The sequence below is a fragment of the Corylus avellana genome, chromosome ca1 (assembly GCF_901000735.1).
Source record: "Corylus avellana chromosome ca1, CavTom2PMs-1.0".
NCBI classification, from domain to species: domain Eukaryota; kingdom Viridiplantae; phylum Streptophyta; class Magnoliopsida; order Fagales; family Betulaceae; genus Corylus; species Corylus avellana.
In genome coordinates, this window is record NC_081541.1 from 29,893,115 (window position 1) to 29,913,024 (window position 19,910).

General features: G+C 36.6%; 2 protein-coding genes across 2 annotated transcripts; one reads left to right on the top strand and one right to left on the bottom strand.

Moving 5' to 3' along the window:
* Positions 1-492: 492 nt before the first annotated feature.
* On the top strand, positions 493-3,758 carry LOC132163724 (G2/mitotic-specific cyclin-2-like). The gene is made up of 10 exons (XM_059574096.1): positions 493-702; positions 807-942; positions 1,092-1,137; positions 1,234-1,389; positions 1,500-1,622; positions 2,060-2,149; positions 2,427-2,648; positions 2,732-2,830; positions 2,922-3,106; positions 3,211-3,758. Exons 1-10 carry the CDS (start codon positions 648-650, stop codon positions 3,347-3,349), a joined length of 1,251 nt encoding a protein of 416 aa, XP_059430079.1. The 5' UTR covers positions 493-647; the 3' UTR covers positions 3,350-3,758.
* Positions 3,759-12,692: 8,934 nt separating this feature from the next.
* LOC132169451 (uncharacterized) lies at positions 12,693-14,729 on the bottom strand. The gene has a single exon (XM_059580487.1). It carries the CDS (start codon positions 14,727-14,729, stop codon positions 12,693-12,695), a length of 2,037 nt encoding a protein of 678 aa, XP_059436470.1.
* Between the last annotated feature and the right edge of the window lie 5,181 nt (positions 14,730-19,910).

Sequence of the window (19,910 nt, forward strand, 5' to 3'; positions counted from 1 at the left end):
GCCAAACTAAAAAAAAAAAAAAATCATTTGGCCATAGGGGGTGGCCGGACCACCCTTAGTTTTTTTAAAAATATTTTTTAATTTTTAATTTTTATTTTTTAAAAATTTAAAATAATATTTTAGTATTATTTTTTGTTAGTAGACATGTATCCTATTTATAGTTCTAGTCATAAACTGAATATTCTTCAATCCAATATGGACTGAAAATGATCTTATTATTCCAATTCGAAGAAGCTTCCAGGAAACCCCACATCTGAGTGCCGAAGAGCGTTAATGGGCTTTAATTGCAAGCCCAACCCCACAGAAAAGACTCAACTAAATTCACTTTTGCTGGGCCCATAGTAGTAATATTCGAAACAAAAGCAATGAACCGTTAGACGAACCATCGCAACCTTTCATTATATTTAGATCCGACGGCCATTAGTTAGTAGCCGTTAGTTTCAAAAAAATTAGTAGTGTGTAGACAGGCTTCTCAGTTTCTCTACCATTTTCTTTTTCCCTTTATTTCTGCTTCTTCACACATACATATTTCGTCTCTGTCTTGTGATTAAACGCTGAAGCTGAGGGACACAAGGAACTTCGTTGTTGAAGATTGGTGGGTTTGTTTCATTTTCAAAATTTGTTTGTTAATCTCGAAGGTGATTAAAATGGATGCATCAAAGGAGAACTATCCAACCCTCATTCGGCCCTCATATTTTCGAGGTAAAATTCAATACAAATTCAACATTTCTTGTATTTCTTGTTGTTACTCTTGCTTGCATGTTATTAGAATGCAAAACTTTATTATATATCTTCCACTTTTAAAGAAAGTCCAAGAATGGAGGGTGCCAAGTTTGTGAAGGAAGTGGGACACAATCGTCGACAAGCTCTAAGCGGCATTGATCAGAATGTTTTTGGAGCTACCTTAAATTCTCATATACCCAATAAAGCAGAGTTTGACAGGTAAACTCCAGTATACGTTTAGGAAAGATGTGTGATGAGAAGTTAAGAACTCATCTGTTTTGGCAGAAGAACCATTCAAAATCTTGTGATATTTTGCTGTTTTTTGATAATTTCTCATCAGTGCTAACTTTTTTCCTTTCTTTGTTTAGGAAGTTTGCAGAACAAACGGTCCAGCACTGCCTTGGAGACCTCTCTGTATAAACCAAGAAGATCTTTTGATTTCTTTTGTTTTTTCTGTTCTTTAAAGTTTAAAGAAGGTAATTGTGATTTTTTTAATGGTTCTATTATTAGGAAACTAAGAAACTAGCCTCATTGGCTCTGAACCCAAATACCCTTGAAGATAGTATAGTCATTGATGTGGAGGAGTATGATGATGATGCTAGTGATGATGGGGTTCCAATGTTTGTGAAGCACACTGAAGCCATGCTAGATGAAGTTGATCGAATGGTATGCCATATGTGTATCCAGTTATCCTTACATTCTTTCTGTTGAAATGGGTTTGAAAATATTTTTTTGGCCAAGCAGAATTACTCAAATTTTGCATTGAATTCCTGTAGGAAGAGGATGAAATGGAATATGAAGAGGACCTGGTTATTGATATTGACAGCAGCGATTTGAAAGATCCACTTGCAGTTGTTGAGTATATAGATGACATAATTGCTTACTATAGGAAAAATGAGGTAAGTTTTGTACTTACTAATTTTTTTTTTTTTTTTTTTCAAACACATACTTGTAAAATGTAACGCAGATGGAGAATGGAGATCATTCTCACATTGTAACACCTTGGTCCTATATTGGAAAGATGAGTAATCCACATAGAAAGTGGGCAGTTTATATGAAGTCCCACATTGCTTACTTTGAAATTGGGTTTTAGAAGTGATAATAAAAAAGTTTTAATTTGACTAGTCATTTTAGGGTTATAGCGCAAATGTGCGCTTTTTTTATGTAGTTGAAATTCTCTTTATTGGTTGTCACCATGTCAATCAATGTTTTGCAAAAGAAGTGCATCCTTCTTGAGAGTTAGCAACTTATGAGAAAGTTTATAATCTACTATAGCACGTGGTTAAGTGGCGGTTAGCATCTTCTATTTTTGATTCACTGAACTTTAATCATGCAGAATTCTAGCTGTGTTTCTCCAAATTACATGGCCCTTCAATTTGACATCAACGAGAAAATGAGGGCTATCCTTATTGACTGGCTTATTGAGGTAAACAATTCTGCTCTTGATTTGCTTCTTTGAAGGGAAAGATAGAGGTACTTGAAAGCCTTTTCATTGCCACTTTAAACAAAGATAACTCCCTAAATGTATGGAGAGGGATTCATTGCCTGTGATAAGGCCATCTAAGTGAGACTGAAATTTTTTTACATAGCACTTGAAAGCCTTTCCATTGCCATTTAAAACAAGTTAAATTCCTACATGCATGGAGAGGGATTCATTGCCCGTGATAAGGCCATATGACTGATGGGATTGCTTGAATTGACAGGTTCACTACAAATTTCAGCTTATGGAGGAGACATTATTCCTCACTGTCAACCTTGTAGACAGGTTCTTAGAGCGCCAAACAGTTCCCAGAAAGAGGCTTCAATTGGTTGGGGTGACAGCCATGCTATTGGCCTGCAAGTATGAGGAGGTTGCTGTCCCTGTGGTGGAGGATCTTGTTCTGATATCAGATCAGGCATATTCAAGAGAAGAAGTTCTTGATATGGTAATATCCTTCAATGTTTCTCACTACTTTCTGTTCTTCCTCCTCACTCTTAAACTGTGTATAATGATTTCCTTTGGCCATAGGAGAGGCTAATGGTGAACACCTTACAATTTGATTTCTCGGTGCCTACCCCATATGTGTTTATGAGAAGATTCCTCAAGGCAGCTCAATCAGACAAAAAGGTTAATAAATGGATCATATCGATTTAAATTAGATTTTTTTTTGGTTAATATGATACTAAAAAGATATACTCCAAACATGAAACTGAATCAGCTTGAGATTCTATCCTTCTTCATCATTGAGCTATGCCTGGTGGAGTACCAAATGCTCAAGTTCCCACCATCTCTGCTAGCTGCTGCAGCAATTTACACTGCTCAATGTAGTCTTTACCTCCCCTCCATCAAGCAATGGAGTAAAACTAGCGAGTGGTATTCTAACTACTCTGAAGATCAGCTTCTGTGAGTTGTTTCTGATTTCTTTTCTTTGAGTTTGAACACATTAGTGTTGAAATCAAATATAATCTATATTCTTAATGATGTTTACTTTTGATATGTGCTAACAGAGAATGCTCAAAACTGATGGTTACTTTCCATCAGAAGGCTGAAACTGGGAAACTTAATGCTGTTCATAGGAAGTACAGCTCATGGAAGTTTGATTATGCAGCAAAAGTTGAACCAGCTCGATTTCTCCTAAATGTTTGACAGAGCTGAAAGGAGATCAAAAGTTAGTATCTTTGTGTGTAGCAACAGAAGTTGCCTCGAGGAAGTCAAGCTTGTCATGGCTAAAACCCATATGGGTGTTGGTGGATTTCTGTTGTTGTCAACTCTTAAACTCTATTTCTATTCTTTAGATTTGGTCCTTTTGGATTGGGTATCTTTAAATGCCACTGATCAATGCCTAGATCTGTTTCATTGTGGTATTTTTCTCTTCAAAGTTGATGATCATATGTAACAACAAACATGTATATTTGCTAAGTGAAAAAAAAAAAAAAAAAAACTTCACTTATCCCTATAAATTTATGCGCCTTTTGCAAGCACTCTTCTAATATTCAAAGTCTCTCACTTTGGTGTATCGAACTTTGATTTCCTTTCACTTTTCCCCTTCCGTTGGGATTGTCTGAAAATCCTAACATATGAGTATGAAATTACTAAAATACCCTTATTTTTTATTAAAAAATAATTTTTTTTTTTTAAAAAAAAAAAAATTATAAATAATGGGCAAATTTGAAACTTCAAAAAATTTTAGGAGTATACAGGTTTTTTACTCACTCTACCGTTTAATTTAACTGTAATATTTAATGGTAGAGGGTATTTAGAACAAAACGAAAGTTCAATACACGAAAGTGAGAGACTTTGAATACTGAGAGGTATTTACAAAAGGCGTGTAAGTTCATGGAGGAAGTGAAGTTTAAAAAAAAAAGAAAAAAACATTTCACTGACTCGAAGTTGTAAAGAGACAGAAAGTCTACCACAGTTGCCATAGCCAATGAGTAGAGCAGGATCTTTCTTCTCTGTGACAATGGAAAAACACTTAGAACTAAAAATGAATGTGGAACAGAGAAAATGCTTTTCTTTTTTTTTTCTTACATCTTTTAAGTACATTTCTGGTTAACCATAGGATCCGGAAGACCTAGTAGACCAGAGATTTACATGTAGCAAGTTTCTATGAAATAATTCATAAGAAGAAACTGAGAAAAGTCGTGGATAGTATATGATGCTAGTGCTTTAGAATTAGAATTAGAAAATGAAAAATCGGGCTTCTTCCACATTGCTAATGTATGAAACATTTTATAATGTGGAAATATAAAGCGGAATAATAAATAATATAAAAGTGACAACAAGATTAAGGTGGTTCGACAATATGTCTATATTCACACATTAAAGCCTTATAAGCTATATCTTACTTTTATTTAATAATTTGAAAGTACATATGATATTTCAATATATAGAAGCCAAAGGAAAAGAGACCTTCATACATTAGCAATGTGGGACAAGCCCACATATTCTCTAACAAAATCGACTAGACTATTTTATTAAATATATAATGTTTAAGATTGAAAATTCTAAAACGACTCCAATTATCACCTACTCACACGTCTAGGAGTTTTACAGAAAATATCCAGAAAACAGATCTAACTTAGCAGTTAAAAAATCAACCAAATACTGATATGAAATATGCAATCAAGAACACAGAAATTTGGTTACGAAGAGGAAACCATTTAGAGAACTCTCTAAATGTAAAACCTCTCCGGGGCAGTCAAACCCAAGAAATCAATTCACTATATAGAAGAATAAGGAATACAAGAAGAATAACAAAACCTTTGACTTTTCCTTGCACACGACAAGTGACCCACTTGACTTCTACCTCAGTAGCCCTTTCCAGAACATCTGGCACGATTCTTCTAAAAGATTTCCTTTCACCGGAACTCCGATTGGCTTCACGTATTTTCTCTTCAACAATAATCTAGAACAAATTCTCTCTCTCTAAGCACCCTGATTTTTGCTCAATAAAATACGTACTTGTAAATGTAGCAAAATCGTGTTTAAATAGAAAATAACCCTAATAAGTCAGCCAGGTCCGGACCCTGCAGATCTGAGGTCCGGACAGGCCTCATAAAATGCACTTTCGGGAACTGGGGTCCGGACCCTGCTTGAAAAATCAAGTTTCTGGAAATGGGGTCCGGACCCGGGGAATTGCGGTCCGGACCCGGCCTGTCCAGTCTTCATCAACAACTCCGATCGATGGGCGTTTATGGTCCGATTGAGCTGAAATTTTGCAGGGACGTTCATAACACATGAATCTACATTATGAACGGTGGAGATTGGATTCTGAGCATTTTATATCAGTGTTTGAGCTCGTGAACAGTAGCCTCTGCATTTTGGAACTGAATTAAGCCAACACAAGAACTAACAAACTCCCCCTTTGGCAATTCAGTGACAAAACCAAAATGTCGAGCCAATCCCATCATCTCCCCATATTTACTCCCCTTTTTTGTCACAGAATGACAAAAGGTCTTCATGTTTCCTGAAACACTTCACAAAATACATCAAGGCATATGTGGAACAAGAAGACATAAATAAAACTCATGAAAAAAATGATGCGTGATTATAAAGAAACATCAACAAAACTCCCCCTCAATGTATGACTCAATTAACAACAGGAAACTGGAAAGGCAAAGCATGTTTCTCCCCCTTTAAAAGTTAAATGAACACACATGATAACACATCAATGACTCATGTATTGCACAATGAATATCCAAAAGCTTTCCTTTTTTTTTTAAAAAAAAAAAAAAAAAAAAACAAAACACCAAAAAAAACTTGTATAGATAAGCAATAGATCATGCATGCCCGTACGAATATCTGAACAATTCGGAGTGATCAACAAGCTACACTTACACCGTAAATGTACCATATGCATGACACAACCTTGGTCTGTGAATGCAGTCAAGTAGGCAATAATCAGAAATCTCATGTGATGGTGTAGTGTGTGAGTACTCCCATTAACTAAGATTTCATCAATGAAAGGCAAATCTAGGCAGACATTTTGTAAAGGAAGACCAGCAGTCTGATTCAAACCACAGTAAAACCTTATAATGTTAGGACCTAGATTCCCTCATCCGATACACTCCCCCTGAGACTGATCATTTTCTTTTACCATGTCCTTTAGTAATCATCTATTTCCGCAATGATTTGATCACTGATTCTTTCTTTAGGGACAGACAGAAGCAAAATGAAATCATCTGAGCTTATTTTATGCCCCTTTTTTTTTCTTGTTTTTTTTCTTTTTCTTTTTGGAAAATGGTGGAATTTTTTGGAGCTAGGTTCAACTAACGAGTTGGTCAAGTGGCAAGATTCTACACTGCCTATCTTCCAAACAAAATGTTTTCTCCAAATTTCCAAACATATAACAAAAATATAAACCTAATGGGGGCAAAAAGTGCACAATTTCGAACATGAGAAAAACTGACTCTTACTCCTTTAACAGTCTTCAGAAAAACAAGGTATATCAGAAACATATGGAGCAATAGATGTAAATTGCAGAAATATTGACCCCCCTCATATGTAAAATATTCATTTGAGCACAAGACATGAGAAACTGAGTATCTAACAATTAAAACAATCTAAAAGAATAAAAAATAATCAAAGAAAATAAAAACAAAGCAAACAAAAATTAAGAAAAAAAAATGCCCTAGAACAGCTATAGACAAATATCAATATGCTCAATTTCTAGGCATGGTCTATGTGCCCACCTAATCTAGGTGAGTCCATTACCACTCCCCCTAAATGGGTGAATGGTATTAATCTTCTTGACCCAAACTTTCTTCACATCAGGGACAACTGTGTGACTCTTCCAAGACATCTAACCGTGTTACTACGTCTCTCATCATGTTGAATAATTTCTCATAACTATTTCTAGAATGGAAATATTCTCTTTTAGGCTCATGACTGTTAAGCTGAAAACACTTAGGACGAATATGTCCAATCTTACCACAGTTATGACAAGTAGGAATAAACCTTTGAGAAGGTTGGTTCCTTAACATGTGCATACTTCTCGACTTAGAACTAGACATATAGGAATCAGTTAGAGTTCCCTTACCTTTTCCATCTTTGGAAATTTGAGGAGAAATTACCTTCTTTTCAGCCAAGCTATCTTCTTTGTTCACTGGTTTCACAAAAATCATCTTTGAAGAAGAAGCAACATTAGTAGATAAAATAGCAGATTTATCAAAACCCAATCCAGTTCTATCAAACGAATGTTTCTGATTATGTAGCATTTGATTTAGCTTTTCACTAGAGAATTTTGTTAAATGATTCTTTGATTCATTCAGTTCATTCTCTAAGGATTTCACTTTGGCAATTAACATTTGATTTTCAGACATCAAAGTATTATGAGTAGCAAGAGAATCAGTTAAGGTGACAGAAAGTTGATCATTTTCAAGATTAACCTCATTGAGTTTCTTCAATTGCTGCTTATTCAGCTTTTTCAGTTTAGTGTATTCCACAAAGAGATTATTATAAGCATTTTGCAAATCATCTTCTTCTTCCGAATCATTATCGGACACACCTTGTTTGTCTTGAGAATTACACTCACTATTCTCATGCTCACTCTCATAACTAACTCCAAATGCTAAGTAATTAACTCCTTGTTCAGCATCGTCCTTGTCTGACTCATCACTTTGAGTCACATTAAATGCCTTGCCATTTGACTTTCTCAAGTTAGCACAGTCAACACGAATGTGCCCATGTCCTCCACATTCGTGACACTTGATACCTCTAGGTGACTTTCCTTTCTCAACATTCTCATTTCTAGATTTCTCACAAAATTGTGAATTGCTATTTCTAAAATTCCCTTTCTTGGCCCTAAAGAATTTCCTAAACTTTTTAGCAAACATAGCAATTTCTTCCTCATTTCCAGAATCCTCATCAGATGAACCACAAGAGTCAACCTTAACATTTTTTGCCTTAAGAGCAATATTCTTGGTGTTCTTGTCTTTAGGAAGAATTAGCACAAAGGTCTGAAGGGAACCTACAAGTTCTTCTACTCTCATAGTATCTAAGTCCTTGCTCTGTTGTATAGCAGCAATTTGGGGAATAAACCTCTCAGGCAAAGATCTTAAGATTTTTTTCACCACTTTAGCATCATCCATTTTCTTTCCCAAATTAATGGTAGAGTTTCTAATGACACTAAGCTTTGAATAAAATTCATCAAAAGTTTCATCTTCCTGCATTTTAATCTCCTCAAACTGAGAAACCAACATTTGAATTTTTGAAGTTCTAACAACTTTAGTTCCTTCATGTGTGATTTCTAAAGTTTCCCAGGCTTCCTTAGCTATTTCACATTTAGAAATTCTGGAAAATTCCTCATTTGAAACAGAGATGTAAATAGCATTTATAGCTTTGTCATTCGCAGTAGCATTATTCTTTTCCTCTGTTGTCCATTCAGCTATTGCTTTTTCTGGACGTGTCCATCCAGATTCGACAATATGCCAAACATTAATGGATTTAAAATATGCTCTCATACGAATTTTCCAAAGCGTATAATTTGTTCCGTCAAAGACGGGAAGAGAATTAGGAGCAACAGTATGAGACATTTGATATGGAGTCTTGGATCACACTCAGGAAATAAATCCTTCAGAGTGAACCCGCTCTGATACCAATTGAAAATTCTATATTACGACTCCAAACGACACCTATTCAAATGTCTAGGTGATTCACAAATATTAAGCGGAATAAGATCTGACCTAACAATCAATAATCAACCAAATACAGATATGTAATGAAAATCAAGAACACAGATATTTGGTTACGAAGAGGAAACCATTTAGAGAACTCTCTAAATGTAAAACCTCTCCGGGGCAGCCAAACCCAGGAAATCAATCCACTATAAGAAGAATAAGGAATACAAGAAGAATTACAAAACCTTTGCAATTTACTCTTCCTTGTACACGACAAGCGACCCACTTGACTTCTACCGCAGTAGCTCTTTCCAGAACATCTGGCACAATTCTTCTATAAGATTTCCTTTCACCGGAACTCCGATTGGCTTCACGTATTTAATCCCTTCTCAAATAAGCTAGAACAATATCTCTCTCTAAGCTCTCTGATTTTGCTCTCCAAAATACGTACATATAAATATAGCAAAATCGTGTTTAAATAGAAAATAAAACAAAATAAAGCAGCCATGTCCGGACAGGGCTAATCTGGGGTCCGGACATGGCTAGGTTTACATATGCGTAACCTAGCGATGTCCAGACCTTCAACACTTGTGTCCGGACATCTCATAAAGATCGAGGCTTTCTGGAAATTGGGTCCGGACCTGGCTTCTGAGGGTCCGGACCTCTTCATCAAAATGCAGTTTCTGGAAATCAGGTCCGGACCCAGCTTCTGGCGGTCCGGACCTGCCCTTCAAAATAGACTTGCTGGTTTTTGGGTCCGGACCCGGCTTCTGGCGGTCCGGACATGCCCTTCAATAGATATTCTCTGGAAATTGGGTCCGGACCTGCCTTCTAGAATTTGTTTTCTGGACATGTTAAGATGCTTCATTTTCACCAACTTTACACGCAAACCGAATGAGCCAAAACATAACCCAACATATATATATATGGCTACAATTCGGCCCTTATCCTTTATCCCCTTGACCTTGAACATATCATTTACCAGTTACGAGACAAATTAATATGCACTTATGCACTTAAACCAGTGGCTGCCAGCTCCTTCAAATGGGTAACGTCATTGCAAACGCTTGTCCGTGAAAAATTGGACCGGTTCAGGCTTCCATGCGGTTCAAAAAAGAACCGCGTATCTGCTGTAAAATCTTCAATGGTCTAGATTTAAGAGCAATTTATTGAAATGTGAAACCCAAAGACAGTGTTAAAAAGAAACATACGCCGTTAAACACCTCCATTTTATGGGATAAATGGGAATTAAAATATTTCAGGAAACATTAAAGGGGAAGTGGAAAATAGTAAATACGTCCCCGTATCTTCCTTCTTCTTTCTTCATGGCTTTTGGGTTCAGCGACGAGGAAAACACCTCCCTGTATCTTCTTCTTCTTTCTTCGTGGCTATTGGATTAAGCAAGGAGCATCATACTTCTTAAACTCCATGCGTCTCTCATAGTATCAAAAGAGTTAGGACCCATCTCCGTTGTTTGAAAGCTCATGAGCTTTGTTAACACAGTTTAACGATCTTCAGAGCGTCGTTCGGGTTGTTAACAGGTAGATCATAGTATGACATGGAGTGTAACAATAAAATCCCACGTTGAATCGGGACTTTTTGATTCGGCTTTCTTGTTGTATAAAACATTGAGTGTTTCCCATGATAGTTTTACTTTTCCAATGGTAAATCAAGTTGTTTCAATGCTTCAGAGGGAACTGGAATGCTTAAAAGTATTTTTAACACACAAAAAGTATGTTTGAAGAAAAAACTACTCGTTTGGTAAAAAATTAAAAACCCTTTTAATGTCTAAAAGCCTAAAAGTTGCTAAAAAACACTTCTGAAAAAAGCTTTAAAATAAAGCTTTTACCCAAAAACGTTTTTTGATTTAAAAGCTTTGTTTCTCAAATGCAATAGTGAGTACTATTCACTCACTAAATAAATAACAAAGAATATAAATTTTATCTCTCATTCCCTATTCTTTCAAAAAAAAAAAAATTAAAAAAAAATATTAGGGAAGTCTTTAAAAAATAATATTTAAATGAATTAGTGAAAGTTGATAGTTAAAATAGTGAGGTTGCCGTGGTGCTATAAAAAAAGTTGATAGTTAAAATAGAAAAAAATATACTTTTTGTTATTTTAGTGAGTAAAATTTGATGAATCTGTAAAAATGCTCTAAAGAGAGTTTAACAAACAACCCCTAATTAATTATTTAATTTTGTGCTAAATTCATTCGTCATTGATCACTTTCGGTCTCAGAGGAAACAAATAGGAAGGAGACGAAGGTGTTGTTATTCAAAGATGGAGGATGGAATTTAGTGAAGGTTGGATATGCTTTAAGTCAACCGATTATTAAAATTGTTATCGTTTCCAAAAAGTAGTTTAACAAACTACTCCTAATTAATTATTTAATTTTGTGTCAAATTCATTCGTCATTGATCACTTTCGGTCTTAGAGGAAACAGATCGATAGGAAGGAGACGAGAGTGTTGTTATTCAAAGATGGAGGTAGGGCTGGGTATCGGTCATATCGGTTCGGTTAATGGGCTTATCGGTCAGTAACCGATAAGCTATCGGTTAACAAAATTCTAACCGATTACCGACGGATAAGAAATGTTACCGAAAATTATTGATCATATCGGTAATAGGTTAATTGGTCGGTTAAATCAGTTTTTTGTGAGCTTTTTTTATAGCTTTTAATTGGTTGCTAATTGAGCTAAAAATTAATTGTTTTGGAAGCCTAAATACGTTTTGTTGGGCTAAAGCCTAAAATAACTTATTAGAAATTAGTTACTTTGGGGTATATTTTTGGCTAAAATAGCTTATTCAAGCTTTTTTTTATATTGATCCACTACAATATAAAATAAAAACCAAAACGACGTCATTTTGGTTTCAATAATAAATTTAAAATTAAAAAAAATTAAAAAAAAATTAAAATAATTTATCGATCATATCGGTTTTTCGATAACAAATTATTAACTAACCGATTACCGACCGATAAGCTTATCGGTACAAAATTTTTAACCGATTACCGACCGGTTACTATCAGTTCGGTTAAATTTGATAATAAGTCAATAATCGGTAACCAGTTAATTTGCCCACCTCTAGATGGAGGATGGAATTAAGTGAAGGTTGAATATGCTTTAAGTCAATTGATTATTAAAACTACTATGGTTTCCAAAAAGTAGATTAACATACAACCCCTAATTAATTATTTAATTTTGTGTTAAATTCATTCGTCGTCATTGATCACTTTCAGTCTCAGAGGAAACAGATAGGAAGGAGACGAAGGTGTTGTTTTTTTTTTTTTTTTTTTTTTTTTGAGGGAAATGATAATCACTTCATTCAATCAAAAAGAAAACGGCCTAAGCCTTACAAAGATAGAGCCATTTGCTCTAAAAAAACAACATCTGATATACAACTAGGGGACTCCTCCAACCATACTTGAGTTTCTGAAGACCTAATTGCATATTTAGCTAGACCATGGGCTACAAAGTTAGCCTCTCTCTTTACATGCCTGATATTCCATTTGTTTAGAGACCCTAGAATCCATTTAATATCATCAATAATTTGCCCGTATCGTAGCCAGCTTTTCTGGGGATCATTTATCGCCTTCACCACTTGTAGTGAGTCCCCCTCAAGGAGCACATCATTTATTCCCACCTCCCTGCTAAACTCCACAGCTCGTAAAGCAGCCATTGCCTCAACAGAAATTGGATCATAGAGAGCCATAACAGGTTGGCTTAATGCAGCCATGACGTTTCCTTTTTCATCTCTTATTATAACCCCCACTCCCATTTTTTGCTCCCCCTCTGCTGTAGCTGCTGTAGCAGCATCCCAATTAATCTTGTAAAAACCCTCTGGTGGAGCTTCCCATCTTTGTTGTATCGGCTAGGAAAGGTCATGAGCATCCGCTTGTCTCTCATTTACCTGACGGTATAGCTGGAGCTGATCTATGGCCTGCCTTGCGATTGTGCTAGGATGTGAAAAAACATCCCCGTGCACCACCTCATTGTGTCGCTTCCAGATTCTTTTAGCAACCATAGCGAACAGCTCCATCTCTTCTCTCTTTACCGACCCCATCAGGTATTCCACCAGCTCACAAAAGTTATTACCACCCGATCTGCATTTTTGGAGCTTGTTATTGCTGACACACCAGACATCCTGAGATGATGGATAGTCCCAAAGTATATGGTGGGTAGTTTCGACAGCACTGCAACAGAAAATACAAATATCATCCTCAACCACTTTCCGCTTCTTGAGATTATCTTTTGTCGGCAGAATTTTGTTACAAGCCCTCCATAGAAACACTTGGGCTGAATGTGGAACCTTCAAACCCCAAATCATCTTCCATACTGCCTGCGTTCTCACCCCCGTAGAACATTCTCCCTTCAATCTATCTAGTCTTTCCTTCTCGAGATGATACGCACTTTTTACCGAAAACTCTCCTGAATTTGTCGCACGCCAAATCATCTTGTCGTCGTGGTGATGTCTGCTCAGTGGGAGGTTACAGATCGCAGTAGCTTCCTCCTCCCCAAAGCTCTGGAAAATATAGACTATATAGTGCCTATTCCATTGCCTCGGATTTTCCTCCATTAATTCAGCTACCAATGCGTTCTCCCCGATGAGTGAATTACATGTCTGAGTGGTGTAAGTGATTGGCAAAGGAATCCATTTGTCTCCCCTAATCTGAACAGATGTCCCATTGCCTATGCGCCAGATTAATCCTTCTTCAAGCAGTTCCCTTCCAACCAACAAGCTCCTCCAAGTGAATGATGGCTTACTCCTCAAATTTGCTAACAATAACGTCCTTGTGGAGTAATATTTAGCTTTGATAATCTTCGCTGCCAAGCTGTAAGGATACTGCAATAAGCGCCAACATTGCTTCGCTAAGAGAGCCTTGTTAAAGCAAATGAGATCTCTGAATCCCAAGCCTCCCACATTTTTTGCACGTCCCATTCTCTCCCAACTCATCCAATGTATCTTCTTGTCGTTCTCCTTGTGACCCCACCAAAATTTCTGCATCAGTTTATTTAGCTCCTTACACAAACCTGATGGGAGCAAAAAAATACTCATACTATAAGATGCTATTGTTTGGATCACTGCTTTGATTAGAACCTCATTTCCAGCCTGAGAAAGAAATTTTGTCTTCCAATCCGCCACCCTCTTCATTACCTTTTCTAGCAAACTCTGAAATTCCTGAGTTCTAGATTTACCCACCAACGCCGAAAGCCCCAAATAGGTATCAAACCTTTGTGAATCAGGAACTCCTACAACCTCCAGAATTCTATCTTTTGTTTCTTGGCTTGTATTTCGGCTAAAAAAGACCGATGTTTTATCGTTATTTAGCCGCTGCCCCGACGCTTCCTCATAAGCCTCCAGTACCCCCTTTAAGCAGTTCCACTCTTGTTCAGTAGCCTTACAAAAAAGAAGACTGTCGTCAGCGAAAAATAAGTAGTTTATCCTCAAGCCTTTAAATGAGGTTGGGACCCCCTTCAAATGTCCAAGCCACTCTTCAAGTGAAAGTATTGAGCTCAATACCTCCGCACATAGAATAAAGAGGTATGGAGATAATGGATCCCATTGTCTGATCCCCCTAGAGGGTTTAAAAAGCCCGACAGGGGTCCCATTTACAATCACAGAATATGATACAATAGTCACACATTTCCTTACAAGGTTGACCCATCTACTCTCAAAACCCATCTTCCTCATGACTTTTTCGAGAAAAAGCCACTCCACCCGATCGTAGGCTTTGCTCATGTCGAGCTTCAACGCCATATATCCTACCCTCCCATACATACGAGAATGCATGGTGTGGGGAGTTTCATAGGCTGCAAGGATGTTGTCAGATATTAATCGGCCCGGGATAAAAGCCGATTGATTACAAGAAATGATCACAGGTAATACATGTTTTAATCTATTGGCCATTACTTTAGCAACAATTTTATAAACCACATTGCATAGACTTATAGGTCTGAAATCATAAACTCCTAAAGGATTTTTCTTTTTTGGTACAAGTGCAATGTGAGTATAATTTATTTCAGGATCAAAATTGTAGCGCCCCGAAATTTTCAAAGTTATTTAAATAGATTATTTTGATGATGATGTTATTTTGATATTCATTTTAGCCTATGATTTTAATTTTTGGGAAATTTATGATATTACAGAGAGTGGTAATTAGAAAATGGTGATTGGTGAAATAATAGGATAGTAAATGGTAAGAAGAATTGTAGATGGATAAATGTAGATATAATAGTGTTGGTAGATGGACCAGTAAAGTGGAAGGTAGAATAGTCAATTGTAGGTATAATAGTATTAGTAGAAGGAGGGTAGAATTGTAGATGGATAAAGGAAGGTATAATAGTGTTGGTAGATGGAATGGTAAAATGAGGTTAGAATTGTAGATGGATAAATGTAGGTATAATAGTGTTGGTAGATAGAATGGTAAAATGAGGCTAGAATTGTAGATGGATAAATGTAGGTATAATAGTATTGGTAGATGGAATGGTAAAATGAGGCTAAAATTGTAGATGGATAAATGTAGGTATAATAGTGTTGGTAGATGGAATAGTAAAATGGAAGGTAGAATAGTACTTGGTTTTTCCTATAAATAGAGTTCTTCCTCTTCACAAATTTCACCACTCCTCTCCCTTCTCTTCCACATATTCTTATTTCTTCCGTTTTCTACTTGGTCTTTCTTCTTTCTTTAAGTGTTTACACGAAACAGAGAGAGAAAGGGCGAGACAAAGTGTTGCAAGAAAGAAAGAACACGAGAGAAAACAGAGTCGAGAAATTAGTTTCAAAAGATATACTAGTGGTGTTAGTCAGATTGGAGCAACTAGATCCTTCAGACCACTTTTAACTTCAGTCTAGAAGTAAGTAAATTCACTACCCCTTCTAAAATTACTTCATGTCATCCTATTTATTCATTCTTGTATCAAACTGTAAATGATTATTTTATTTACTTGTCATGGAGATATCTTGCATGCATGAAGGATTTCTAAAAGAATTATTTAGAAAGTTTCTATTTCTTTAAATGCTTTCTAAGTACACAAGTTTATATTTGAAAAAGTTTTCATTTTTGAGAAAAAAAGAAAGTTGAGAAATGATGATGATTATAATAAAGATATAACATCCTCAGCCCGTTAAGGCTGAGTTTGCCACTTTTCTTCTTTTACAACAAAATTCTTGCAAAGATCTATAAGGTCTATCAGAGTACTTGATTTTAAAGGATACGATAAATGTATAAAACATTATTCAAGAGATTTTATTACAAGCGAAATTAGAAAACATTAAACTTTAGTTGCGGAATATCATATCATTACAATAACTTATATGAAAAGACTTTGAAATTTAATAATTATTCCCACCCCATTCCGGCCTCCTATTCCAGCATCCTTTCTACCTGAAAACAAGAAATAAAACTGAATGAGCCCAAAGGGGGCCCAGCAAGTAACATCCACGACCATAGATAGTTTTACTCCTTATTCTCAGTTTTGAAAATCATTTTTTACAAATAAATATACTTCTAGCCATAATAATATATGTATGTACGGTTGCATCCCCCGTAACATATACATACTATTACATCTTGTAATAGATCATCGTTGTAAATCATCTTTATAAATCATCATCATGATGCATCATTATAAATCATCATTATAAATTATCTCTGTAAATCATCATAGCATATCATCGTTGAAAATATAGATTCATTTTCTCATAATAGGGCCCATGTACACTATTACCCCTGTGCACGAGGGTTGCGGGTCCTTGTGACCATGGCACTGAACTGTGGCCTCAGCCATGCCCGACCGTCAATCAACTCTTTTTCTTGGTGCACTCAACGGTCTGTTGATGGAATACCACCTTCTGGCATAGCCTCCTTCAGTGGTTTCGCCTCCATCCGAGTATCGGTACCGAACTCTCATCTTTACTTATCTTGGGGCCAAAAATACTCTCCTCCATACATGTGCCCTCATTTCATAAACATTTATCCCATCTCTTGTACTTTTCTTTGTACTTCTTTTGATGCATCTTAGGGCAACATGTAGGAGGGTTTATCATCATTTTTCTTTCTTATAAACATCATCATTTCTCAACTTTCTTTTCTCAAAATGGAAACCTTTTCAAATATAAACTCGTTGTACTTAGAAAGCGTTTAAAGAAATAGAAACTTTCTAGATAATTCATTTAGAAATCCTTCATGCATGCAACATAACTTCATAATACGTAAATAAAATAATCATTTACAATTTACTAAAGAATGAATAAATAACATGACATGAAGTAACTTTAGAAGGGGTAGTGAATTTACTTACCTCTAGACTGAAGCTAAAAGTGGTATGAAGGAATCTAGTTGCTCCAATGTGACTAACACCACTAGTATATCTTTTGAAACTAATTTCTAAAGTCCGCTATCTCTTGTGTTCTTTCTTTCTTGTAGCGCTTGGTCTCGCCCTTTCTCTCTCGGTTCTGAGTAAACACTCTTAGAAAGAAGAAAGACCGAGTAAAAAGCGGAAGAAGGAAGAATATATGCAAGAGATGGGAGAGGAGATGAGTGGAGAAAATTCTGAAGGAGAAGAGCTCTATTTATAGGAGAAAATCAAACACTATTCTACCGTCAATTTACAATTATACCCTCATTTTACTATTTCACCAACCCTATACTATTTCACCAACCCTATACTATTCTACCAACCCTATACCATTCTACCTATACTATTCTACCTTCTTATTCTACCATCCTTATACCTACCATTTACTATCCTATTATTTTACCAATTACCATTCTCTAATTACCACTCTCATAAATTTCCCAAGAATTAAAATCCTTAGCTACAATGGATATTAAAATAACATCATTATCAAAATAATCTATTTAAATAGCTTTGAAAATTCTGGGGCACTACAAAAGAAGACTGATGATAAACCCTCCTACATGTTGCCCTAAGATGCATCAAAAGAAGTACAAAGAAAAGTACAAGAAATGAGTTAAATGTTTATGAAATGAGGGCACATGTATGGAGGAGAGTATTTTTGGCCCCAAGATAAGATGAGATGAGTTCGGTACCGATACTCGGATGGAGGCCAAACCACTGAAGGAGGCTATGCCAGAAGGTGGTATTCCATCAACAGACCGTTGAGTGCACCAAGAGAAAGAGTTAATTGACGGTCGGGGCATGGCTGAGGCCTCAGTTCAGTGCCATGGTCATAGGACCCGCAACCCTCGTACACAGGGGTAACAGTGTACATGGGCCCTAATACGAGAAAATGATGATATGATTTCAAAAATGATATACTATGATGATTTACAATGACGATTTATAACGATGATATACTATGATGATTTACAATGATGATTTATGACGATGATTTATTCATAGACGTAATAATATGTATATGCTACGGGAGATGCAACTGTACATACATGTATTATTATGGCTGGATGTATATTTATTTGTGAAAATGATTTTCAAAACTGAGAACAAGGAGTAAAACTATTTATGGTTGTAGATTTTACTTGCTGGGCCCCCTTTGGGCTCATTCAGTTTTATTTCTTGTTTTCAGGTAGAAAGGACGCTGGAATAGGAGGCCGGAATGGGGGCGGGAATAATTATTAACTTTTAAGTCTTTTCATATCAGTTATTGTAATAAGATGATATTCCGTAACTAAAGTTTAATGTTTCCTAATTTCGCTTGTAATAAAATCTCTTGAAGAATGTTTTATACATTGATAGTATCCTTTAAAATTAAGTACTCTGATAGACCTTATAGATCTTTGCAAAGACTTTTGTTGAGTAAGAAGAAAAGTGACAAACTCAGCCTTAACGGGCTGGGGATGTTACAAAAATGGCCAAACTTGAAAAAATTGCTTACCCCCAGTACTACCTCTTCCCCCACCAGATTCCAGTGATCTTGATAAAATGTTCCAGGGAATCCATCTGGACCCGGTGACTTCATGGGCGCCATTTAAGATAAGGCCTGGCTTACTTCCTCCTGCGACACCTCACGTAGCAGGCCATTATGCATCAGTGATGTGACCTTTGTTGACAGCACTTGGAGACAGTTGTCAATCCCCTGAGGATCCGATGATGTGAGAATACCCGTGTAATGTTCCACAAACGCCTTTTCAATGCCCATAGGGGTATCCCGCCTTTCCCCTTCACCATCCAAAATAGAGTGAATTCGATTTCTTTGCCGCCGGTGGGATGCACATGCGTGAAAATATTTAGAGTTTTTATCCCCAAGAGCTAACCAACTCTCCTGTGCTCTCTGTCTCCATTTCATGTCCAGCTGCTCCATCAGGTTATGAGTTTCTGTTTGAAGTTGTGAAATACGTGGGAGATCCCAAACCCCATCTCCTGCTTGTAACTCTTTCAACGTTGCCATGTTGTGCTGTACATTAGATTCGGTTGGGTCCCTCTGCACTCTTTGCCATCTGCGTAATGAGCAACTGCTCTGCTTCAGTTTGGGTAGAATTTGATCCCCACGCCCACGATGATTATTCTTGACTCTCCATATTTGCTTGATGACTCCCTGCACTTCATTCTTGTTCCAAGCTACCTCATACCTGAACCTTTTCTGGGCTCTAGTTCTTTTTTCCTTTCTTCAGTGGAACCAGATATACATTGGGGCATGATCAGATGAACAAGAAGACAAAATTTCAACTTGTCTGAAGGGAAAAAACTCTTGCCACTGTGAGTTTGCTAATTCCCGGTCCAACCTTTCCTTAATAAAAAGACCTCCTTCTTGTTTGTTGCTCCTCGTGAAATCAGGTCCCACATAACCCATATCCTCTAACCGACATATTGTGAGAGCCTCCCTGAAATTTTCCATTTGCCATCTAGCTTTGCGCCCTCCACCCCATTTTTCATCATCTTCTAGTGTCTCATTAAAATCGCCCAAACAAAGCCAAGGGACAGGATCAAAAAGCCGGAGATGGCGTAGAAGGCTCCATGATTCAGTCCGGTGACCCACGTCCGGGTGACCGTAAAAGCCAGTGAACTTCCATGGTTGGCCAGACCCTTCCGTTGTCACTATAGCGTTTATGTGACGCCTGCTATAGTTTTGGATTTCAACTGAAATAGCTGACTTCCATAAATGTGC